Source organism: Arvicanthis niloticus, chromosome 17, assembly GCF_011762505.2.
Source record: "Arvicanthis niloticus isolate mArvNil1 chromosome 17, mArvNil1.pat.X, whole genome shotgun sequence".
Lineage (NCBI taxonomy): Eukaryota > Metazoa > Chordata > Mammalia > Rodentia > Muridae > Arvicanthis > Arvicanthis niloticus.
Genome location: NC_047674.1, coordinates 15,548,212 through 15,574,484, shown reverse-complemented (window position 1 = coordinate 15,574,484; position 26,273 = coordinate 15,548,212). Strand labels below are relative to the sequence as shown.

At 45.9% G+C, this 26,273-nt stretch overlaps 1 protein-coding gene across 15 annotated transcripts in view; it reads left to right on the top strand.

Annotated features, from left to right (window-relative positions):
* Agap1 (ArfGAP with GTPase domain, ankyrin repeat and PH domain 1) overlaps positions 1–26,273 on the top strand; it is a 435,962-nt gene that overhangs the window by 195,396 nt on the left and 214,293 nt on the right. For all 15 annotated transcript variants that reach the window (XM_034521738.2, XM_076914829.1, XM_034521740.2 and 12 more), the window contains 3 exons: positions 7,420–7,547; positions 8,769–8,924; positions 14,876–14,968. In XM_034521738.2, the coding sequence (XP_034377629.1) occupies positions 7,420–7,547; positions 8,769–8,924; positions 14,876–14,968 (377 nt within the window). The remainder of the gene's footprint in view (positions 1–7,419; positions 7,548–8,768; positions 8,925–14,875; positions 14,969–26,273) is intronic.

The following is a 26,273-nucleotide window of genomic DNA, read 5'->3' as shown; positions in this document are numbered from 1 at the left end:
CTGCACAGCCAGCCTGGTGAGCATTACCCAGCGGAAGGGTAGACTGACAATAGACATGGGAGTGTCTAATCAAAAGGCCAACCAGCCAGTCTCTGGAGCCCAGCGCCACCAACCCACCTGCAGCACTCACGCTTCCCTTTTCAGGTGTCCAGGTGGGCCTGGCCTGAGTCCTGCAAGCCACACCAGTGTTGTTATACCCAGAACGACTGAGGCTGTAACTTGTTGCTTTCAGGCTGGCAACCACACTCTCTGCATTTTGAAGCCTTGCAAATGAATTTCTAGTTCCCCTTATTTCTCTTCCTCTCATTTGTCCTAAGCTTTCTTGCTCCCCTCCTTACCCCCCACCCCGTCAGTCATTCATCTCTTCCTGAATTCCCAGGGGTGCAGGGTGATGCATGCAGGCATTGAAGCACTCATCAAGTGCTTCTGCAGCAGTTCAGATGACCTCACAGTTTGGCTGGATCCCAGCAAGGTGTTCAGGTGGCAGACTGTGCTGTTTCCTGGCTTGGGAATTGCCTTACGCTGCCTTGGAAGTTCTCAGCTTCAGGAGTGTGCACTGCCTTTGCTTCTCCATCCTCCCATGCTTACTCTGTTCCCTACAGCTTTCGTTTTGTTGTTGGCTTGGTTTTGAAGCATTGTCTCATGTAGAATTGGCTGGCCTTCAACTCGCCACACAGCAAGGGATGATCTGATACCCTTGCCTCCACTTCCCAGTGCCAGGATTATAGGTGTGCACCGTCTTGACGAGTTTATGCCATGCTGGGGGTGGGGTAGCCCAGAACTTCCTGCACTCTTCCAACCAAGCCGCACCCCACCCTTGCTCCATGTTCCCTCTTCCTTTCTTTCTAGCACAGCTCTCTCCTTACCCAGAACTGAGGTACTGTATAAACAGCTGGATCACCAGCAGAGTGGAACATGCCTCCTCTAACATGTATTGACTTTGCCATTTTGTGGTGAGAAATATTCCACTTCAGTTTCTTTTTTTTTTCATTTCTTAGTCACACATTCAGAGCTATATGGGTAACTTGGTAATTAATTTCTCCTTAATTAATAAGCTAGTTTAATGATCATTCTCCTATAATTTAAAGTGGAGACATTAGTGGATCTTCTATTTTTCCCTTGAAGATTTATAGTGTGAAGTCGGTTTTTGTATTTATGGGGGTTCCCCAGGTAAGCTCCTCATGGCTCTCCGCCAGGGCCTCATGGTGAAAGGTGTAATAGGCATTAATAGGCATTGTTTTAGGGCTGACTTAGAAGAGAGAAACACAAATCATACAGTGGTTACTACCCGAAACGACTAAGCTTTTAAAGTATTTTGGGGGGGCGAGGTCTATTGGGAGTATTTGTAACCCCAGAAGTTGGGAGGTATAGACAGGAGGATTGCTGATGAGATGCTAGCCTGGGCTACAGAGCAAGATTGTTTCAAGTACTCAAGTATATCTCATGTCCGTCATGTGGCTGTTGGCCTTTGTTAGCATATCTGTTACAAACATTAAATATGCTATTTTTTATTACTTTATATATATATATATATATTTATATAAAGTAATAAATGTATATGTATATATATATATTATATGTTATACTTAATTATCTAAAATAGTATCTTGAAAATAGACCTTCCAATTCTAGGTTAGCAGTGTGCTACTGTTCCCCGTAGCAGCCCCCTTTTACACCTGTCTTCACTTGGGTCTAACCATGGATCTTAAGTACTTCAGCCTCTATACCAAAGATGCCAAGGCTGTGTGCCATTCTCAGCTCATAGCTCCTGCTCTTCCCACGCCTCAGTTGTCATCTGTTCCCTCAAGGGCAGTGGTTCTCAGCCTTCCTAATGCTGCGACCCTTTAATAGAGTTCCTCGTGGTGTGTTGAGCCCCAACTGTAAAATAACTTTCATTGCTGTTTTATAACCGTAATTTTGCTGCTGCTGTGAATCACAACGTAAATATTTTTGGAGGTAGAGGCTTACCAAAGGGGTTATGACCCACTAGTTGAAAACTCCTGCTCCAGAACCTTGTGGTAATTTATTTGAGATCACTGGGTGTTCTAGAAGAGGTGGCAAGACTTCCATATTTGTGCTAAGGTAGGGCTGTCAGACGAGCTCAGAAACCCACCCTTAACCCTTAAGGCTTGTGTGGTCAGAGCAATGTTATAATCACAGTGTCACAGTCAGATTTGCAGGAGGAGCTTGGGCCCAGGCTACAGTTAGGGGTCCTTTAGGCTCTGTCTCTAATTAGCCATAGGAGCTTGAGGGCTTGCTCAGGGTATTGGTAGTGAAGATGAGTCGGGAGCATGGCTGGTAGTTGGACCAGTGGTTTTCTGTGTCTTCTGTGCCCGTGTGTGGGGCCAGGGGCTGCTGCACAGGAGGCTGGGACTGCAGAGAAAAGAGAGCAGGTATGGGCTGGCAGCTCAGTACAGTCAGATGTTGGACTTTCTGTGGTTCTGTAGTTTTAGAACACAGGAAGGCCTTGGGACAGGGGTCTCAACAGAGAGCCATCAGCATTGAGAATGGTTACTAAAGCTGAATGTCCAGGTGCCTTCCCCAAGAGAGAATCTGGAGCTTTGAGAAGCCTGAGGACCAGAGCCCTGGAAGCACCTTGTGAGAAGCCAACAAAGGAATTGAGGAGTTCAGGCAGAGAGGTGAGGCCAAAGACCTGTGTGTTTTGAGGCCTAGAAAATTAAGGAATGAATGATCCCTGGTGTAGTCAGCTCTACTAGAAACTGCCCAGGGCTCGTGGACGAACATGTGCTCTGACTGCCCAGGGTCCCTAGGCACCACACGAGGTCACAAACAGACCAGCTCCTAAGGTACAGGGGTCAGAAGTTGTGGGTCGTGGTAGCCTCAGATAAGGACACAGGCTTGAAGGAGGCTGCTAGAGAGAGGAGCCCGTGCTTCTGCTTGGTTGACACACTGTTGTCTTGGCAACAAGATTCCTTTGTTTATGTCACTGGATTAGTCATAGAAGAGAATTTATGTGGGCTTACAGTGGTAGAGGGATATGTGTTCATCATGACAAGAAGTAGCAGTCGTGTCGGCTAGAGTAGGAAGCTGAGAGCTCAAATCTTGAACCTCAAGCACAAAGCAGAAAGAGAAAAAAACAGCATGAATTTTGCAAACTCATGAGTCTGCCTTGAAGGTGTGCTCAAACGAGACATACCTTCTAAGCCTCTTCCCCAAGCTTCACCACCACCTGGGAACTAAAGTATCAAATGCCCGAGACTATGGGGTAAGTATCTCACTTAACTCACCACAGTCAGTTCTGTGAGAGCAAGTGATTGCCCAGCTCCTGTTCTGGGTCATTATAGGCTGGGCTGGAGGTCCTGCTTGAGTCCTCCAGGCATGGTCTGAGCTACTGTCCTCCTCTGTTCTGTTTTGTTTCCATTATTATTCATTTGTTATATTTGAGACTGTAGTTGGCTTGTTTGAGCTCACATCTCTGTATAGTCCAGGCTGGTCTAGAATTAGTACTTTTCCTCCTGCCTCAGTCTTTCAGGTTCTGTAAGAGCCCCACACCTAGCTTCTACTGGGTCCTCTTTATCTGCTGGATAGAGTGAGGTCATAGATCTCCCACCATGCTCAGCCTTCAGCCAGCAGAGACCAGTGCTTCTGTGTGCATGGTCACAGGGCTGTGAGCAGAGGGACCAAGGTGACTCATGCTTTTGTGTGAATGAGCCAGTAATGCCATGGAAGAAGATGGGGTGTTTGACTGCGATTGAGCAGAGCAGTCCTTCTCAGCGTTTTCCGGTACTTCTTGTTCAGTAGAAAAGGTACAGTTTTGGGAAAAGCAAGTAAGTCCACGTCAGTTTTTGTCTGTAACTTTTTCTAATTGGAGAATGGAGCTATATGTATGAATATATGTTTCAGTTTAAGGATTACATCAACGCAGATTAGGATGGAGCCCTTCCAACCTGAAGGAGAATTTGATCACACTCTAAGGTACCAGCCTACCCTCCGCATAAGGTGACACCTTTCTGACATGCTCCTCTGCCTGGGCTTGGCCATTGTGAGCTTTGTGAGGTTAAATCCATAGGTACAAATGAAGGGCTGGCCAAAGAGAGGGCTTTTGTTGTCCCTCCATTCAAGTCCAGACAGAAAGCTTTTGACCGCTGTTCAAGTCCAGACAGAAAGCTACATTGTAGAGGAAGCAACTTTAGAGAACCCCAAGTACCCCATGAAGGAGAAGAGAGGAAGTGGTGCTGTTCTGTGGTCAAGGGCAATGGTCATCTTGTCCGAGGTGACACTTGTAAATGGAGCACAGCCCATAGTGGTACAATCCCACCAAGCATGAGAGAATGGTAAATCTCAACAATAAAAAAATAAGAGATCATTTTGGACTTGGGTGATTGTGTATTTGGTGCATAACACAGAAAACAATGCTTACATGTATATTCTGATGATGTATAAGATACGTAACAGTGTATTTGTTGAATGACCAAGGAACTAGCAAACTCAAAGAGAATGAGATCACCCAGCCAGCAGAGTCTGGGGTTATATCTGACTGTAAACCTACCAGCACTTTATTCTAAGTATCAACAATAATTATAGTTTCACAGGGGAGGGCCTGCCTTTTGTCCCTGTGGTCTGTGCTGTAGCTTGGTGATTGGGGAAAGACCAAGCAGTCACCTGTTAGGATCATATCTGTCCAGATTCCCACCCAGTGCCATGATGGTGGACATGGTCCTATAATCATATGCATACTTCCTTCATGACTGGAGTTGTCTCTGTACTTTTAAGTCACCTAGTGACACTTAGTAAAGTCTTCAGCTGAGGCACTGTGCGTGCTGTTTTTTCCTTGGTACACAATGCAGGAAGCAGCAGTAGCCATTAGTGAATATGTGACTGTTAGCAGGAAGTTACTAAGTAGTTAGTATACCCTTTCCTTTAGACAAAAAAAGGTGCCACTACAACACAGGAGAGCCCTTCTTCATCTTCTCCCATTCTCATTTGATTCATCCTTACCCAGAATCCTCTTGTCTGGATGTGCCCTGTTCTTATGTTTTATCTTTCCAAAGTACTCTCAACATCACAGAACAAAAACTTTAAAAATCATCTTTCTGCCTTTATTGGTGTAAGGTAGGTCTGAAGAATAATAAGGAAATAGGTCAAACAGGAAATAAAATGCAGTGAGAGTAAATGATGTCAGTTGTTAGATGCTGTGGGTCTGTGTTTTGATGATTAAGGTTGGAGGAACAGTTGCCATGGAGGCAGAGGCTTTTACACTTTGTGTGCAGCCACACTCTGCACCGCCCATTGTAGCTTTGCTCTGAGTTGTGCTCTTCATTCTTGACTATTTGCCTGGTGCCTTCTAATAAGGATGGCAGGGATTTTCGTTTGAAGTTTCACACAGTGTGAGTTTCTGTAACATACTTGCCTCAGTTTCCTAAGGCTTCCCTTCTCATGGAAGACTTTTATAGCAGGTGTCCAGAGAGCATGCTCGAGATGTTCTGTGTCTCTGCTCTAAGGTCCACGGCTCAGTCATTGTGGGTCCAGATTGGTGGGAGCTCGGCTGGGAGAAAACCAAAACGTTGATTATCCGAACCTCCTTCGCAAATGGTTGGTTGGTCGCTGGGTTGGTCGCCGGGTGCATCAGTTACTTTTCTGTTGCTGTGACAGAAGGCCTGACAAAAAGAGAAATAGGACTGAGGGGGTTTATCTTGACTGGCAGTTCCAGAGGTGATAGGACCCATCACGGCGGGGAGGGCATAGCAGCAGGAAGAGGAAGATGGACTGGCCTGCAGGAAGCTGGCTGATCACATTTCATCTGCAGAAAGAGAGAACAGGAAGTGGGACGAGGCTAAAAATAAATATCTTTCAACAGGGCTCCACCTTCTAACTCTTCAGGAACCTCCCTGAACAGCACCACCCGCTGGGTATCAAGTCTCTAAATATATGAGCCCAAAGGGGCATTTTACATCCTGACCACAGTACCCGGGCAGTTAGGATTTGGGGTTAATTTGTGCCTTGAAATTTCAGAACCTCCATGTGACAGTTATTTTGCAGTTCTTAGACACTGACCTTAGGTTTTATTTTTGAGTGCACGTAATGATTTTTCTTAAGATAGTCTAATACATATTTTCAACGGTCCCTGGTCAATACACCAATGGCTTTGAAATGACGGAGTGCCACGAAATTCCTCTGTAATTTAAACATGATTAGCTGATGAAGGTTATGATCAATACGTGGCGGGAAGATAAATTAATTGATATCATCCTTTCAGGGTGATGAGAAGCCTTTTGGAGGTGGGCCATGACTGATGAAGCTGCTGCTTCGTCTCTGGGAACCATTTTTTATAGATCGCATTTCCACATAGTCACATTCAACACTATCATTCATTTGCACAGAAGCCATGAGCTGTGGACACGCCAGTTTCTGCTTAAAGTTGTGTTCATTTGGAAGTGAAATTGTCTGTGAACACCGTGTGGCCTGTTTCTTGTAACCATTGGTCCTAGAGGAACAGAATGCCTCAAAAGCAGTAGCAGTGTGTGCAGAGGCGAGACCTGGGGAGCTCCAGGCTTGATTCCAGTTCTTCCCGAAGAAGTGCCTCCACACACTCCCTACTGCAGCTGCAGTGACACCTATTGGTGTAAGAATGGCTTTCTAATTGTTGATTTTCCTTGCAGTTAAATTCAGTATGCTTATCAGCAAGCCTATTTGCTAAGAGAAGTTATGGCTGGTTCAATTTATATTTGTATTGATTAAGATAAACTTATAGTGTATGTGGGAATATCTTAGAACTAAAAAAAAAAAAAAAAAAAAAATACAAGAAAGAGTCCTTGATGAAATTACTCTTGTTTGAGTATATAGTTCTACAAGTCTGTTACAAGTCATTCTTTCAAGAAGCTTTCAAAGGGACTCCGGTCAGTTTTTCTTATTTGGACTTACTCTTACATCAAATAATTAGAAACTGCTGTTTGATTAGGATAATACATGGTGGCTGTGTACCTCTTGCTACGTTTGAGTCTCCTGAGGTGGTTCAAGCAGGCAGGCTGAGGCCCTTCCAGGAGTCAGGACTGGTCTGTTTTGAATCCTATCTCACTGTTTTGGTTTCTGTTCCCAAGTCACCTAATGGTCCTGGTGGCTGCTGGCACCACAGTCCCATCTGTACATTTCAAAGAGAGCAAGCAAAAAGACAAGAAAGGGACAAAGAACAACTGTCACCTGAGGACAGGGTCTGAGAGCCAAATGAACTTCCTATTCTCATCCCCTTGACCTTGCTTGTGCTCTGGTTCAATTGTCCAAGGCTTGTTTGTGGGCCATGATCAGCTGAGAGATGAGATTCAGAAGCCCTGGGAAATGTCATATTTATCCTGGTAGTCAGGTGCCCAGATGAAGGCAAGAGCCAGTGATCAGCAGAGGTCCCTGTTCACCTCATACGCGGCCAGCAGCCTCTCATCCTTATCTCCTGTCTCTGTCTACTAGTTGCCCAGAAGATTGTTGCCACGAGGAAGAAGCAGCAGCTGTCCATAGGCCCCTGCAAGTCCTTACCCAACTCTCCAAGCCACTCCTCTGTGTGTTCTGCCCAAGTGTCCGCAGTACACATCAGCCAGGTATGTGGGAGGTGAGGCAGTGAGCGGGCGCCAAGGAGGACCTGGGGCCGGGAGGGCTCACATCCTGCAGCACAGCTTCCTGCACTGAAGCTGTCATCCTTTTTTTCCTTTTTTCTTCTTTTAACTTTGTAAATAACAGCATGTCTGTAATTGACTTCCCGTTTTCTTCAGAAGCTGCTGTGGCCAAGTGGGCTTTATGGGAGTCAGTCTTTAATGTTCTCTCTGCACACTGCCTGCGTTACGAGGCATGCTGGCACGGGCCGATGCCAGGTGTGTGCCGCTGTCTTTGTTGGTGATTGAAATCACTGGCTCTGCTCTTGATAGAGTTATGGCGGCAACAGTTGTGAGTCCATCTTCCCGGCTCAGGAACACACGTAAGCTTAGACCTGGTGTTCGCCTATACCTACCATCTTAGGTCCTGTAGAAGCTGGTAATATCCCCCAACAATGTTTCACTAAATTAGTAATTTGGAAGCAAAGTACTTGTCAAAGGGATCAACCCAGAGCCTCATTAAGGAGCTGGTGACTTGCTGGTCCTTGTTTGTGATCAGTCCTCCTTGGTTAAGTGTCCTATTCCAGATGCTCAGACTGTCTGGGAAGCCAGTGCCCTGGTACCTTTACCACCGGGGCCTAGGATGGGCCAGCCACACACCCAAACCCCTTCGTTATTGGTGTCTTCAGCTTTTAAGTGATCTAAAAACATTTTAGGACAGTACTCTGATTTATGAGGTTCATGTAAGAGTGGCTGCTTGTTGTTCTGAGTGCCTATTCCCTCTTCATCCCAGGAGGAACAGTGAAGTGGCCACAAGGTCACTTTTAACTGTGCCTTGTTTTTCAGAAGAAATATTACGTTTTTTTTTCCAATTTTTTTTTCAAGTTCACTACATTGGTGCTGACACCTGTAGTCTCAGTGGTGTAGATTTGGACTTCAAGTTCAAATCCAGTGTGGGCTACATAGTGAGTTTTAGGTCAGCCTAGGCAACAGAATGAGACCCTTTCTCAAGAAATAGAAATTTTCAAGCCCCGTTATGGAGACCTGGGCTCTTTTTTCTTCCAGCAGCACTCGGTGCTGGTAAAACTGGCCAGGTAAAGAAGTCGACACCTTGTCTCACAGAGAGCGCTTCTTCATGGTCACTTGCCATTTTTCTTGCTGTGACCCTGCTTGGGTGGTTTTTATGCTGTTTCACTGACAGTACATTGCTTTTGTTTTTAATTTTTACAGACAAGTAACGGAGGTGGGAGCTTAAGTGACTACTCGTCCTCTGTCCCTTCAACCCCAAGCACCAGCCAGAAGGAGCTTCGGATTGACGTCCCTCCGACTGCCAACACTCCAACGCCTGTCCGGAAGCAGTCCAAGCGCAGGTCCAACCTGTTTACAGTGAGTGTCAGTGACCAACTTCTCAATGTCACTGGTGTCTTAGTCACATGTCTGTCTGAGGATCCAGTGATGTCTGCAGAGCCCAAGCTGAACTAAAGGAAATTACAATGACTCTTGGAGTCGGAGAGAATCGTAAGAAGCAGAGATTTGGTTCCTAAGCAGAATGGGAATTTCCCAGCAGGTACTGGGTGTGAATCCTGAGGAGTTTGTGTACAACCTTTACCCTCCCAGGACTTTCATGGTTTCATGCTAAGAACCTGTGTTAGACCCAGAGATAGGGAAGGTCTTGGGGGGAAATTTCCATTTGCATCCGACCAGTCACAGAGAGATCTTAGCTATATAGCTATGTTCACCTGCTGGAGTCTGAGAACTGACCCCAGGGGTGGGCACGGGCTAGGACTCACCTGTCCTTGAGTATAGCAAACTCCATTTCTCTCTCTCTCTCTCTCTCTCTCTCTCTCTCTCTCTCTCTCTCTCTCTCTCTCTCTCTCTCTCCAGAGTTTTTAGGGATCCCTGCCACAGGCTTTTTTTGGACTTTCCTTAGAGCCCTCCAGGAAATAACCTGGATTGGAAATCTGAGCTTTGATTCAGAAACTCTGGATTAGTCTGAGGTGGGGCCACGAGTGTACAGTTTCCAAGCTGTTTGAGCTGTTGGGTACAGATGCTCCCTGAACTATAGAAGAGGCAAACATACTGTTTTCTGCTTCTTATGTCCAGCAGACATCACCAATTAATCATGGATGGCTTTGTAATTGAGCCCAGAGATACTATGGTGTGATTTCAGGAAGTCTTTCCCTGGCCAGCATACAGTATCTTCGATTAAAGCCTATGCAAATCCTTTGGCTTCTGGGTTTGGTTGAGTACCGCTCACTCAGTCACAAGAAAGTGTCTTATCACTGCTTCCTAAAGTCTCCTGGAGTAGCTTGATGTTCATTGTCTGCCCTGATGCCCTCATTTGAAGATGCTCACATAATGCTGTAGGTACCTGCCAGGTCTGTGGGTGCCTCACTCTTTCCCACCATGTCTATGGCTGTCTCCATGCTTAGGTCTCTCATGCTGGGTCTGCTGATGATAGCAGGTCCCCTCTGAGCTACACCATTCTTGCCTTTGCTGCTCTGTATCATACAGCTCTGACAGACACTGCTGGCAGTGCTGTTTGACCTTAGACAAATCACTGAACCTCTCTAATCTGAGAGCAGTAGCTAGTCTGCTGTGGGACTATCTATTGAGGACACTCTAGAGGGGCAGAGGAGCTGTAGTGGCAGAATCTGTGTTGTTCTCACTGCTATAGAAGTGTGGAACATGGACACCAGTGATGTTCAGCAAAGGCGGTCGATAGGACTGCTGGGTTGGTCTGCAGGGGTCGTTCCGCCTTCTGCAAAGAACAGGCAAGGTTCTGACATGTGCAGGTAGTGCACTGATAACAAGGTGTGCACCATAAGGTTCCTTAGACACAGCACCAGCAGTCTCGTGTGCCGTCAGTCTCTAGCTGAGGTCCAGAGCAGGACAGTTGTTTAAGGAGGTGTCACGTCTCAAAACAGGCTGCTCTTTCATTTGTGACTCAGCACCCCACCTCCACCCCCCCAAAAAAAAACAGTTGCCACAACTGTCTTTAGAGGAGTTTGGCTCCAAAGATGTACTGGTTCGATGGTGGATGAGAACTTTCTGTACCCACACTGCAGGGATGGCCACACAGAGGACGCCTAGCTAGGTTCCTGCCTAGCACCAGTCAGTGCAAAGTAACTTTGGTTCCTGGCGTAGGAAAGCCAGGACATACTACTTTAAACAGAACTAGTTATAGGGGGGGTTTGTTCTCTCTAACCAAAAAGACCCTGGGGGCTGGGTGATAACTCACATGACCTTGTGACGATCTTAATTTTAAGATCTGAAGTGTGCGTGTGTGTGTGTGGGGGGGGGGGGTAGATAGATGGGAGGATTTGCTAAGAGTTACTCTTCAAAGCCCCCGCTGTACCCAGTGTCTAGGAAATGGCCGCAGTGAAAGAAAAACAGAGGCCAGGAAGCCACAGTGCTAAAGGACTTACAGGGCAAGGGGCTGTTAAGAACACAGTGACTGGAGCTCCCTGTGAATTGCATCACAATCATCGAGGGGTCTCTGAATGCCTCTGGCTGCCTTTGCTGGCTGCCTCTTTAATGTCAGAAGACACTTGGAGAGAAAAGCATTTAAAAAGTTGAACCCAGTTTCCTAGCTACTTACTGTTCATGGAGTAGAAATTTGGAGTCCTGCAAGAATCTAGTGCTGCTGTGGTTTTGTGTTTGTAGCACTGCAGGATAAACTCTGAAATTTCTGCAAGTCTCACCACGTTGGTCATTCCCAGGCTTGGCTTTGGCATTGGGTGTGGAGGTGGTGGGAGGTGGTCGGGAACACTTGACTTAGAAACATTGACTCCACTAGATGTCAGTGTTATACAGGCAATGAAAAGGAGGTGAGTTCGTTCTGAAATCTACGCAATTAAGAAACCAGATTTTAATAGGTAACAGTCTGCTCCTGTCTTTAACTATGTCCAGTTTTTCAGAGTCTTCATTCCTGTTGCTGTGGGTGACTTCTGACTAACATTGTCAAAGTGTGTATGTCATTTAGCTGTGCTGGATGCAAACCGTCTTAGCTCTTCACAGCCCAGAATGTTACAGGTGATGGGCTCTGTCCACTTAACTCTCTTCAAAAGACTGGCGATAATCTGTGTGCACATAGTGCTTAACCTGTTCACACGTGTCTTTTAAAGTGGGTCTGTGCCACACAGGGCTAAGATCTTCAGCTCTCAAAATGGTTTTATTTGCAAACGTACAGATTTTAAATAAATAAATCTCATGCATTTAGTATGAAATTACATGAACTAAATCACTCCAGTTGTAGCAGTCATACATTACTTTGCAGTGGCAATTTTGCCTTACCAATGAGAATTTAAATTGTATTGTATTTTGTTAATTTTTTATGTAAGGCCAACGCTTTGAGAAATGAAAGATTAGAAGATGACCCATTGGGTGCCTACTTTAGAAATATGCAATTGAGGGGGGGTGTCAGTTCATTTAGCAGCCCAATTTCCATGTGGTTGAAATCTTTTGTGAAATAATATTTTGAAATATATAAGAATTGTTTTAAAAGAACTACTTGTATTCTCTGTGATAATCCTGAGATTGAGCAGTTTGCAGCTGCTGCTTCATGAGGCACAGACATCCTCAGTGAACATCTGAACTACCTCAACCATTCCCCTGCCTCTGTTCCAGGGATTGTCACTTACCTGGCTGGGTTGGTACATGTTGTCTGCATTTGGGGGCTTCAAGCTAGCAAGGCTTCTTTTCTTAAGTTCTGTATGGTGTTGCTTTATCTCTTTTCAAGCTTTTAAAGAATTATGTCTTTATGTGGCATTTTTAAAACCACATAAAAACTTGCTGTAGGATGCCGATACCATTAAACAGAGCTAAGCTTCCCAGTACCTAAAGATTACACAGAACCTGAACCTACTCAGAGACGCTCACAGGAGAAAAAAGGACAACGAAACCCATAGTATAAAAGAGTTGACACTTGGTGTCTCACGGAGAACAGGAGCCTGGCATGGTGTGTTCCATCTGCACCTGCCTACTGGTTGGAAGTGAGGGAGCAGACTCTGTTTGATGGGCAAGGATGCCGGCAGTGATTCTCTGCCGAATGTGCAAGGGACTGGCTTTATCACATATAGGGAGTTAACCATTTTTTAAATGAAGTAGATAATCTGTTCCTTCCCTCCCCTCTGTCTTCAGTGTCTGTGGTACTCAGCAGTCATTCTAAGCTTGAAGTGGTGGCCTGAAGTCTCCCACCCTCCGTGGGTTTGTTAAATTCTGGTTCTGAGGAATGCAGCAGGCTGGATAGATACAGCAATGGGCACCAAGGGCTGCCAGCAGCATCTAGTGAGCAGTTTTGGCAGGGGGGGGGTTGGGGGGGGGAGGATGTACTCCATTGAAATCTCTCAACGTGGGCAGGAATACAGGGAGTCCTCCCCAGGGATTCAGAGGCACAGGGCTTCATACCTACTGGATTGGTTGTGGTTTAGTTGGCCTTGGGTCAGCCGGTTGTAGGCAGCAAACACTTCTGCCCAGCAGCTTGTCAGAGCTTTCCTTTAGTTTTATGGCTCTTTCCACACAAAATTGTATCATTTGTGGATTTTTTTTTCCCCAGTGAGTACCCTGAGTTTCTGTCTCATTTGTCTCTGAGCATGTGATTGAGTGGAACATGGCTTCTGTTTCTTTACTTTTTTGGAGCTGTGTACAACAACACTGGCTGCTGCTTCCTCCTTCTGTGGAATCCAGAATTCTGCTCTGGATTCCACAGCAGCCAGAGACAGATGTGCTGCCTCCAGGAAAATGTTCATTTTTTTTTTAATGTTTGTTTTGTTAATTATTCTGCTTAATGGAGAATAATGAAGATGGATTTTCAAATTTAGGTATTTAGAACTGATAAGTTACCAAAATGCCTTTAATGCTCTTCATTGATCCTCAATTTCTCTGAAATGTTGTCATCCATGAGCTTTGGAACTTAATTTTCTCATTGGAAACCTCATGTGCCTACCCGCCACAAACCTTCCTGTGGGGGAATTGTTGTGTGCAGTCTTGCTGTGCATTATCAGTGACTGAAGAAGAGGAAAGAGCAAAGAGCTTGTGTGACATAGCTGGGATCCAGGATGAGAGCAATGGCTTGGGCCACTGAGGAGGCCCTGGGCGAACGAATGCTGAAGCTCCCGCACTCAGCTAAGAGTGTGATTTCTCATGTGCGCTGCCCTGGGGCAAAGTCAGCGCCTTTATGTGCCCGAGCCCAGTTGATATCACAAGCACCTTCCTCTTGGTCTTCTGTCTAAATTTTGGCAGTAAGCTGTCCCTTTAGGTCTTGCTTTTATTAAATCTCAGAGCCTTGCCTTTTTAAAGGGTACTGTTTAGAAGCACCCTCTGTTTCGTCCCATATCCTTTTGAATCTGAATTTCATTAGCTTCTCCCAGCAGCACCGGACACCACCGAGTCTCTCTATTTCATATATCATCTCAGATTTGAAAAGCACAGGAAAATGTTTCTCCATTTTCAATATTGCGTGAGTAATGTTCCCATTGAAAAGTAATGGAGTGAAGTTGTCACTTGTCAGCACTGTTATTAAGGAGGACGAGTCTCAGATCTTTCTCTCATAATAAAATAAATCTGTCAGACAATCACCGTGCTTACACTTGCTCATGCCAGCAGGAGAGGGGACGTGGATGGTGGCTGGCGCTCCTGCAGCTTTCCCCAGGTGCCCTCCTCCTGACACCTGCCAGCCACTGAGCAGTTCACATAGTCAACAATCCTTCCAAGATAATTGGCTCAGGAACCTGGCAAACAAACCGTTGCTCATTGCTCCCCGAATATTGACATTTTGTCAAAAAGAGATTTTCAGTTTTTGCCTCTGTTATTTTTCCGTTGCACAGTAGACTGCTTTAACTTTGAAATCAGTTTTCTAACCGGCCAGAAGTAATAAAAGGAAACATTGCTTGCCCCTTAAAACGACTCATGGGGGTATACCAGTAAGCCACACCGCTGCGTGGCTAATAGACTTTTTAAATCATCTAGACATTAATTTAATCCATACAGTTCTGTAGAGGGGCTTCCAGATAACCTTCGAGGGCCCCTCTCTCCTCAGCTATGCTCACTGCAGCTCTAGAATACGTTTTCTTGTTGGGCGTTGCTTTCCTGGATGGTCTATTGGTTTCTAGTAATTGCATTTTGAACTCTTTAAAAAAGAATTAAAAGATAATTTCGCAGTAGAAAAGTCAGGAGGAAAGTTTAGAAAATTCTCTTTGGAATGATGAGTCAGTGCCGATGGACTTCTGGGGGTGGCGGTCCTCAATCCTGTCGGCAGGAGCTCTGCAAAGGGCCAAGGCCCGTCTGGCAGCCACAACCCTCGCCCAAATGCTAACTTTACTTTTTTTGCTTTGCAGTCTAGGAAAGGGAGCGACCCAGACAAAGAGAAGAAAGGCCTGGAGAGCCGCGCGGACAGCATCGGGAGCGGGCGAGCCATCCCAATTAAACAGGTACACTTGTCCCCTTCCCCGCCTCGCTGGAGACACACCTCGGTGCAGCCTGGGATGCTGCTGGCTGGAGCACCAGGGTTTATTTGATGTGCTCTGTTGATGAATGTAGAAGTCACTCACTTGACATCAATTAGAAGGGGTTCCTGTGAGTATTAAAATGGGATCATTAGAATAAGAAGAGGGAAATGCGACAGCAGCTCTAATGAAGTACGGTCTGCCCGCCTGCATATGGAGTGTGTTTCCATGCTGCACTGGCTTCAAAGGCTGCCTTTGTAGCATGGCTTTGATTGGGCTGCTGGCCGCCAGGCGACAAGGGTAAATCAGATCGCTGTAGAAGAACCCCTTGTGATCACAGGAATAGCCTGACGTGGCCCTAATTTGCTCTTGCAGACGGACATCTGAACACTGTTTCAGGCCGGTCTGTAACAACGAGGCAATTAGTTGTAATAATCCTAGCCGGCGTGTCAGCTGTGCGCTCTTGTTTGTAATTTGCTAATGAAGGGATTGTAACTTTGATTAGGTTCAGTTTCATTTAGACCTTATTATACACAGGAACATTTACAGCTGTAATGTGGGGCCTTAATTAAACTTCCCCATTACACAACAGGACTTGAATTCAAGCATTTGTTTTGGCCAATGTTGCTAGCCTGAAATGGGTTTTCATTAGCCCGGAAACCAGGTTCTAAATTACTTCACGTCTCTAGCAAGACACACTGGAATTCACGTGTGACGTCTTTTGCCGCTTCATTTCCGAAACAATAAGAATAAAGAGTTCAACCCAGCGCAGCGGCTCTCGAAATGTCATCTTTTTGGTTGATAAAGAAAGCCAATTGATTTAGACTCCATTCTGTTTGGGTGGGGGCAGGAAGTCTGTGGGTAGGACATAGCTTTACCTTCCACGGATGACACTGGTGGCCCATTCGCAGCTCTGGCTGATCTAGGGCATCCGTCGCCTCTTCCGAAGCTCTCACCCAGCTTCATTTGGTCTGTGCGCATGGGCGCTGGTTGCCTTGAGGGAGGGGAAGAGCATTGCCGCAAATGTAGTGGACTCACGTCAGCGGTGCAGGTCTCACCTGTTTGCAGCTAATGACTGCAGTCCTTGTGCGGAGCTGGAGCGTTTCAGATGGAAGATGTGAGTTGAAGAGCCGCAGCAGGGGATTTCTGAGAAGCCAAGACTGCTGCACTCCACCCTGTGCTGAAGACCAGAGTGGCCCATGTGCCACATCGGCCCACAGTGCAGTGTGAGCCTTTGCCCCAGGGGAAGGGGTCCTAGAGGTGTCAGCAGAGGCTGTTATGCCTCTGCATAGGACCACCCTTGCCATACCGGGTGACAAAATTAGGAGCCAGCTCGCAGCACTATGAAGAAAAATTTTCACCGTCCATGTGTTTACAAACAAGGCAAGAAGCCTTCCCGGGTTGGGCGGTGTCTCCTTATAAACAGGGTCATTACTTCTGAGGGCCATGGACATAGCTGATTCCTCATTTCGGTTATTTATTATAATCTAAGTCTACATAAAGCCGTTTTAGTGTATTTGATTTCTGTGCAGTGTTGTTTCCTGTAGAGTCATAAAATTATTTAGCTATTTTTCATGTGAAGAAGTAGAGCTGGGACATTGAAGAGGATTGCTACTTCATGTCCACCATCTTCCTGATTCCTGTCCATGCCTGGCTCCAGGGGAGGCTCACTCTATCAGCCTTAATCTGTTCCCTGCTCATCTTTGGACAGGGCTAGCTTCCCAGACTGAACTTTGAGTTTGCAAAGACTGGATGTGACCTGCTAGTGTAAAAGGAGCACTTTGCATCCCTTGGGAAGCTTTTCTGTCTTGGCTGTTCTGTGATACTCTTGTTGAAATGTAAATTGTGGTTTCCTTGTGACACCTGGGAGTGGGGAGCACTTGATTTTCTCCACTAGGTGTCCACAGTGAGGAGCCAGGGACTGACTCCTACCTGCCCTGCTGTAGCTGGTGCACAGGCTTCCTGTGCCTCATGAGCCAAGTGCAGACTGGAGAAGTCTGCCTTGAACACCTAGACTTCCTGCAGAGGACATTTACACTCCATCCAGACTGCAGGTTTTGGTCTGTGGTAGTCCAGGTGCCCAGTCAGAGGCACCCAGCACTTTCTGTGGAGTAAGGTGCAGTTGTAGGTGGTCTGGGTAGCTATAGTGCTCCATGTTGTGTGTGTTCGAACTTTCAAGGTACATGGATCATTTGAGAGTAGCTACACCCCTTGCTGTAGCGACCTCTATATGGAAACATGAGGATTAAGAGGACGAAGCCTGAAGGGAACAGTACCTGCCTAGAATGTTCTAGAAAGCCCACAGGTGGATTCCTTGAATAAATGAGCATTTAAATAAGAGCTTGTTATCCTTGTGTCTTTTTATGTGGAGTATTGTTTAACCCCTAGCAGAGTGGAGGCCATTAGGTCATGTTGATCTTAAGTTAACTGCAAATGGACTGAACATTGAGGACTAGTCAGCTAGGCACCTCACGTCTGTGCTTTCTCCACTACAGGGTGAGAAGAACCCTCCAAAGCAAAGTTGCAGTTTTAAAGATTGTTTTTATGTGTGTGTGCCTGTGTGAGTTTTATGAGCACCAAGTGCATGCAGTACCCACAGAGGCCAGATGGAGGCATTGCATCTCCGGGAACTAGAGGTACAGCTTGTTGAGAACCACCACATGTGGGTGCAGGAAACCAAATTTGAGTCCTCTGAAAGAGCATTAAGAGCTCTTACCACTAAGCTGTTTCTTCAGCCCCAAGTTTTGCATGTGTTAAATCAAACATGAGAACCCTCACCTCACACAAAGGTATCTTGTACTGTGTAGAGTATGTCTAAGGCTGTTATGCCTGTTTCCCTGTTTCTTCAGGGATGCTGCAGGCATGTACATCTTCCTTAAGGGAAAGCATTGCTGTTCATTTGCAACTACCCGCCCTGTCTGTGTTCTTCTCTCATAAGCAAGAGAGTCCTTGGCCTTCAGTGAATTCTGATACAGACTAGTCAAGAGCTCTACCCTACTTCTGGACCCTTGGCCTCAGGGTAGTCACCTTCCAAGCTCCTGTCCTTGAAGTGTTCTGGTCACTTCTGCTCCTCCATAGGAATTGTGCAAGTACTTATGAATTGAGTGGGGCGGTCCTCATGCCCTGTGACCTCCCTCATGGTTGGACAGGTTGCCCATGTGCATGAGCTGCCTTCCTCCTGCCTAGCTTGTTACAGGTAGGTGGCCAAGCCACCGTCACTCATGACTTTATTTCTCTCTTACCCCAAAGATTCCTCAAGAATAAGGAATTGTTTCCTAGACTTTAATTTTATTTCTTCAGGATCTGGGCCCAACTCTTCTTCTGTCCTGTCTGGCTACCCAGAGCAGATAGATTTAGAGAACCCTGTTTCCTTTCTTACTAATAAGATAAGGTCTATTCGGGTAGAATTGAAAAAGCAAAAGCGAGAAAAATAAAAGCCAGCGGCCCAGCTCAGCGGCCAGTGGGCTTGTCACGTATTAATTTTTCATCGCGGTGGCAAGTTGTACATACATAATCACTTGATTGCAGTGGGAGTTAGGGAGCTCCTATGGTGTCATTTGCATAAATCTTGTTAAGTCAATGGCAGTTAATGAAGTACAAATGAGCCCGGAGAAGGTGACATGCAAATCGTGGGTGGCAGATGGGAGGTCTGTTTGGGGGACGGCAGCTGTGTACTCTCTTTTCTTCTTTCTCTTTAGCATTTTTTAATCTCTATATTTGAGTGCAGATACACAGCCCTAAGCCTTGGCCTCCTCCCCTTCCGTGGACTCCTGGCCAGGGCCTAATGCTCATGCTGGAAGTTGGAGATGGCAGGAGTGTGTGCACACACACACACACACAAGCAGGCGTGAGGTCACTGTGTCTCGTCACACTTTCACAATTAAACGTGGATTCCACTGGTATCCACCAACAGAAACAAGTCTGTTCACAAGTCTTAGAGATTCCAAACTTGAAAAGATTGCTTCTGCATAACCGGCTTCTGTGGGGGGTTCTTTTCTTCAGTTTCTATGCAGGCCAGCTGCAGGTAGATAGGCTCAGAGCTCCATCCTGTGAGCCTGCCACGCCAGGGTTGCTTCAATGTTGAAATCAGGTCCCAGCGAAGACCCTAGCTTGTTAGCGCAGGGTCCCCACAGGCTGGGTTCTGCTTTGCTTGCAGTGTCCTTGCTTGGAGGAAGTTTTGCAAAACTCCTAACAATTTCTACCTTCTGCTTTTTAGAAGACGTGGGCTTCTAACTTGACCCATGGTTTTGATATTTGAGTGGGTCTAGACTTGACTGAAAAACCCTAAGGAGGTGTGTAGAGAGACCACCACCACCACCACCACCACCACCACCACCACCACGCGCAACAGGAACACACTGAGTCCTCTCTGCTGCACAGTTCTTACTCTTGGTTTCTCCAGGCAGTTCCCACTCCTTTAGCTCTTCACCCTACGTCTCTGCTGTGGCTCGGGAGACGGTTGTAAAGAACCTGTCCTTTTGCACCAACTCAGTGCCCTGAAGTTGGGGTGGGGCCTCTTACTCTCAGAGCAGTGTTCACCCTAGTCCTAACATCATAGGGATCCCCAACTTGTCACTCTGTCCAGAGGGCCTGAGTGCTGGGGAGCTGTACTCTGACAGTACTGCAGGATATTAGTTACTTTTATTATGACTGTGACGAAATGCCCACAGAGGAACCTAAGGGAAGGAAGGGGCGCTGCTTTTGGTTGTAGTTCCTGGACGTGGTCCATCATGGCAGGATTGTGGGTCAGCTGGTCACATCATACCCACAATCAGCAAGTAAAGAGAGACAAAGGCTGGCAGTCAGCTCTCGTCTTTCTCTTTCCATTTTTATTATGTGTGGAGTTCCTACCCATAGGGTGACGTTGCCTGCGTCCAGCACGGCTTTTCTTCTCAGCAGGATTTCTCCTTGGAAGTGCTCTTACACACTCACCCAGGGGCATGGCTCCTGAGTGACTCCAAATCCAGGCAGATTGACAGAGAAGATTAAGCATCATATTGTCACATGCTGTTGTCCTCTTTGTGGCCCTGATGTCCCTGTTACCTGCCAGTTCAAGGAAAGACCATTCAGAAGCCGTTTATGGGGCATAGTATTTCAGTGCAAGAGGCTGCCTCTCGGACAAGGACTGAACTGAATTGTCTGGTTATGTAGCCAAGGGATGGATATGACCAAGGCCACCTTCTGGGCCATCAGGGGAAGTGCTCCCCCTCTGGCGTACATGAAAATAACAGGGCAGGCCAAGTCATTCTGAGGTTAGTGGTCATAATGGCAGTGGTGTGCCTTCCACTGTGGCTGTAACAGTGCTCTGTAGATGCTGGGGTGTCCTCAGACTGAGAGATGTCTCAGACATCCAGGCCGCCACAGGGGCACTTGACTGGAAGCTTGCCATCCAAGGCTGCCATGATAAGGCTGCCTGTCAGATGGCCTGTTCCTGAGGGTTTGGATTATTCACAGAAAAAAAAAATTAAGAGTGTTTACAAGAACACCTTAGTAAAACTTAAAACACTAAACTCAGAATTCTTTTATCTTCCTAGCCACACAAAGGTGTTTCCATTTTGCTGTGACTTTTCGTTCAGAAGGTATTTAATAGCAGTTATAGCATCCAGCATTGCCCAGCCTGCTTACATCCTGTCCCCATGCCTCAGGACGAAATGGGTCCGTCTGATCTGTCTCAAAAACTTCTTGTTTGGAAACAGCAAGTCCCCTGGGGTGTATGTCTTGGCTCTCAGACTGGATACCCCAAAGATGGTTGGAGTTTCTGCACCGCACTCTGATATTTCCTCATTTGCAAAATGGAAGAGTTTGGGGAATGCTTGAATAGGATTCTATGCATACCTAATATCAAGGTTGTTTGCAGACTCGTATAAATGGAAATATTAAGCACTTGCCAGGCAGACATCACACCCTCACTGTGATACTGACTCCTGTCTCTCTCTGATTAAAGCAGCAGCAGTGGCCTCGCTGGCCACAGTGCTCCTGCCTGTGATCCTCAGTAGACTGCCCCACCACACTCGGCTGTGCTCACCCTGACAGGATTGCCCCATGGACCTGTTCCACTGAGAAGGGGACATCTGAAGAAGTCCTCAGTAGTATCCATCCTGGGCTTTTCAAGAAAGGCATCACACAGTGACATTTTATCAGGTTGGAGCAAAAGCACATTTTCCGGTCCTCCATCTCAGGAAGAGAATTTATTTTTAACTGAGTCCCTAATGGCCACATTTTAAAGCTAAGGACACTGTTTTCCCTTGATGCCAACACTGACAGCTGTAATTATATAGAGAGAAGGTTGATGGGGTTTAAAATTGACATTGAAGAGATTGAGAAATATCTTCCTAGGTTTCTTCATTTCCTTTGAAGTCCCAAGTATCAGATTGTTTGTAGACTGGGGAAAATGGAAGCACTAAGCAGTTCTCACCTTGGAGTCCCTCACATCACACCGGCGCCTTGGAAACAGTCTTACTGACTTTGGTAGTGAGGGTGGTAGTGATGGCACAGGAGGTAGCAATGGTGATGGGAGTGGTTTTAGTAAGGGTGTAGCTGGTAGTGGTGGTAGAGTTGGTCTTAGTGAAGAGGTGGTGGTGGTGGAGATGGCAGTGGTGGTGTTAGTGAAGCAGAGGTGATGGTGGTAGAGTGTGGAGGTGACAGCCATGATGGTAGTGGTGAAAGTGTGTAAGTTGATGGTGTGAATGTGTTTTTCTTCCCTCAGATGAATTTGAAATTCTTGTCAAAGGATATGTTAACCTTGAAAAAGCTGTGCTATGCATTGTTACTCTTTGGAAATGGTCTAATTTTTAACCCATCAGCCTCTATATTTAACTCTGTTTCATGTATATAAGGTGCTATATTTGGATTACACAAGTGGCCATTCTCTGTCTAGTCTTCAAAGAATAAAAGCCGTTGTCAGTGGCCCAGAAATCATCTCAAACAACTGGTTTCTTTCAGCCTTTTCTACTTCTTAGAACTCATTTGGAAAAACTGTCTCTAAATAAATGTCTTCATGCTCATCATTTTGCTTAGAAGGAACTTTTAAACATTAAACCCACAGACTTTAATGACAGTGGCCTATAGCGTCATTGCAAAATGTTACACGAATATTCAGTCTCCACCACCCACTTTATTGTTCTATAGAAAATTGCTTAAAGTTTATAAATATCAGGGAAGATACAGAAAAGTACACAAGTCAAGATGTTTTTGATACTGTTACCGAAATTTGGGGAGTCCCATCTGGCACACCAGATGATACTGAGGAAATCTGGGTCCCCTTTTGGGGTTAGTCTCATTAATAAAGGAATTTAAGAATGGACTCAAAAGATATGTGAGGATATTTTTAAGACACCCCAGGGCAAGCAAGCTGTAAATCTCAGCAGCTGCCCAAAGAAGAATGGAGGGAAGACTAAAAGCCATGCTGTTGGAGGTGGCGTGGAGGGCAGACATGGTGGGCGGGCAGTCATGTGGCAGGAGACAGAGTTAAGAAGTGCAGAGCATGGGCAAGCATGGTCACAATAAGAGTGGGAAGAAAGAAGGGAAAGCCGTTCAGTGGCTGCTTTGGAGCCTCCTTGGAGATAGGACAACTGTGTAGTAAGAAATTTAAAATAAAAACAGTAAGCTGTTTGTAAGAGTTACAGTATAAAATGATAGGTACTGGAGTTTAGGAAGACACAGAGGTTGACCTGAGGTGGAATGAATGTTAAAAGCTTCACCTTTTACTTGGCAATGCTCTGCCTCTTAGAACACTGGGAAGAGCACTTACTGGGAGTCCCGCGTCATCCCATCCTCGCTTCCTCCAGCATAAGCAGTTTGCAAACCCCTCTCAGCTTTCAAAACCAATGTGATGTTAGGGATCTAGGGGCCTGGTCAAATTTGACCCGATAATCTAACCTAGGAGTCGATCCCTCTTCTCAGGCCGTTGGTGTGGGCACCTCACCGATGGTACTTCACCCAGTTCTCCAGTCTCTCCTGCCATTCACAGTCTTGATCCAGGGTGAACATTGCTCAGCCATCTTGGACCATCTAATAGCTCTTGAAGAGCTGACTGTGGGCGTGTTTCTAGCAGGGGACACACAGAGCCCGTCTTCAAAAGATACATGAGGATATTTTTTAAGACACCCCAGGGCAAGCAAGCTGTAAATCCTAGAACAGTTAATAGCTGCTTTTGAAACTGGAAAAGTTATCTACTTTACATTTAGGGAAACTGAGCTCCAGGAAGGATAGACTGACCAAAGCTCTCATAGTGGAGTAGAATAGGCTCCCGTCCTTACAGGGCCATTTTCAGAACTCTGTCAACCGAAAATACCATGGGCTGATTCTTTGTCTCCTGTTCGTCTAAGGACGTATATAAACAGTGTGGCCTGTCTCAATGTGGCCATATTTTGTTAGCATTGTGGCTGGCCATTTTTAAACCTCCTACTGGTTGAAAAGAAAATAACTAGGAAGCATGAGAAGACCTGGCTCTCCCAACCCTCCTCTCTGTGTGTTTATCTAGCAAGCTTCTCCATCCTCTCAGTAGCCCTGAGGTGGCATGACATTCACCCATGGATTTAACAGATGAGAAAGCCAAATTTCACCTTGTGGGATTCAAACCCAGTTTGCTTATTCTTCAAATGTGCTAAAGCCACCACTGCAACTTCACTAGTTACTGTACGTTAAAGCCCTAGATACAGAGTGGTACCCAGAACAGCTGTGGAAAACCTCTCTGAATAGAGTGTGTAAGGAGCAGTCCTAGCTTCATGGCGTCCATGTTCCAGGGTATAGCTAGTCTTGGAGATGTCCTCCCCTAAAGCAAAACCCTCTGAGTGTACCCAGCAGCCGTTGTTGGTAATTGGAGTAGCTGGAAATCCACTGTGGTTTTAATTAGCTGATTACTAGTTTTCTAAAATGTACTGTACTCACTGTGGGTCTTGCAAATTGGTAACCGGTAGCTACCAGCGTAATTAAATATTTCAGAGCACTTGGCTGCAGTAGCATTGAACTGTGAAGAAATAATGCTGTATAGCCAATCAAAAAGAGATACTTGTAAACTCATTTACAGCGGCAGTGTGTGCGAGCACCATCACTGGGATGCTTATTGCAGGAGAAATTAAAGATACAATTTTGTGCTAAGAGGCAATATAGAAATTAGTTCCTGAATTACTTGTTAATTGATTTGGTAATCCCCTCGGGCCCTCATGCTCTTTTCCCCCCTTTTTGTTGTTGCATTCAGTTAACAGTGACTATTCCCAGAGCAATAAAAATATTTTTCACACTTAGATTAGATAATGCCCTTCCATCATACTGCATCCGTTCATACCTGCAATACCCAAATGCACCTGTCTAAGCTGCAGCTCGTCTTTCTGGGCTGGTTGTGGTTTTAGGTGCTCTCTCTCGGCGGTGGCCTGCGCCTTTGGGATGGGCCAGTTCCTGCAGAAGGACAGCATGGCTTTATGTCCCAGATCACAGGCCCCTCCCACCTCTTCCCTAATGGATCTCTCCTGTTTTCTCAACAGTAGGGAAGACTCGGTAGATCTGATTCATAGAACTCTTCATTGTCTGCAATTCAGCAAGAATAACCACACACAAGACCATTTGTAGGAGAGTGCAAATTGCTATTGGAAATGATTTCTGAGGACAGTGAGACTTGTTTACCTACATTGAAATTGAGCATGCATAAAAGAAACACCCAGGGAAGCCGAGGCTGGTCAGAGATGGCTTGCTAGGCCCGAGGCCTAGGTCTTTTTGCCTTCCTGCCTAGAGTCTCAAAGGAAATGGACATTGAGATTAGACACATGTTGGTGCATCTTCTGTGAAAGACAGAACTGTCCTTTAGAGAAAGACATTCTTGGCATCTGGTGGCCTGCTACACACATGACCCAATAGGCAATATGGAAGACTACTGGGAAAACATGATTCCACTTGTTTTAAACTATGGAGTTGGGCATTTTACTGCCCTGTACCACCTATGTTTGTAATCAGACAGATACTGTTTGTCCCAGTACTGGGGATTGAACTCAGGGTCTTGTGCCTGCTAAACAAGCCCTCTGTCATTGAGCCGCACACATCTCCAGGCCACAAGATACTTTGTTTTCAGGTCAGAACAACAGCCAGTGTTTACATTTAGCAATTTGTCTTTTAGAATAAAGCTGTGGGTAGGATGAGTTAGTCCTCTGTTAGTTTGACACAGTTATTCTCTTGTTCATCTGGTAGATATATGTGTGCCTTGGTCAGTGTAAACAATACAATGTAATACTTAATCTGAATACCTTTACCATGTCAGCTGGACTCAGGGATAGAGGTAGCTTGGAGAGTTAGATTCCCATAGCACCCAGCCCTCTGATGAGAAGCCCATGGCTGCTGGAACGTTCCTCCCTAACATACATCCTGTTGGTCCTACAGTGTATACAGCCTCTGCCACTCAGAGATGCTAGAATTTTGGTGCCAGTTAACTAGCTCCATCCTTATTGTTCTGTTTCCCCAAACCCTTAAATGTCCACATCACCATTACACAGGCTTACCTGTGCTGCACTTGCCAGAAGTTGCTGCACAGTTACCTAAGTTCATCCCATTGTTTTACCAGCACCCACCAAAGCAATGGCTTTATTAGCTTCCTTCCTGGTCTGCTGTCTCCCATACATTTGATCAACTGCCCCCAGTTTTCAGATAACACAGAAGGCTCTCCATTTAATAAGAGAGTTCAGCAGGAAGTCCAGCTTGGACCTGAGGGATGCAAGAAGCAAGGAACATGTACAACCCTGGGCTGCTAATAATCATGGCTCGCACTGCTTCCCAAATTGCAGAGGAGAGGAAATACATTGGTTTTCAGATTGGAAAGGCACGGTTGTAAACATCAGATGTTACAAATAGGACTTTTGCCTTCTGTAAGCATCTCGTGTTTGAAGATAATTTCTAGTATTTCCCCTGGGATTGCTAACTATTTTTTTTCAGGGGTTTCCATGAATTTGGTTCTCCACCAAGACCCATCGTCACATGCATGCTGGGATTCAGGGCTTTGGCTGAAGGTCTGACATAGGAGACAAGGACTGGCAGAGCACCTCCAAGGTGATGGCTGTGTCTGCTTGGTATTTCTCCAGATATTCCTGCACTCTAATGACTATTTTTCTTAATACTTGTACTAATAATTTTTAATGGCTCATACTGAATAGGTGACATTTTGATACATTAATGAACCTTATCAATGACTTTTAAAAGTTCTTAATGTGTGAGGGTACTCTGTCGTACATTACTTTGTCATACATGGTTCCTGAAGGCAGGAGGGGGGCATGGACAAGGACCCCTGCCTGCATGTGCTCTGAAATGT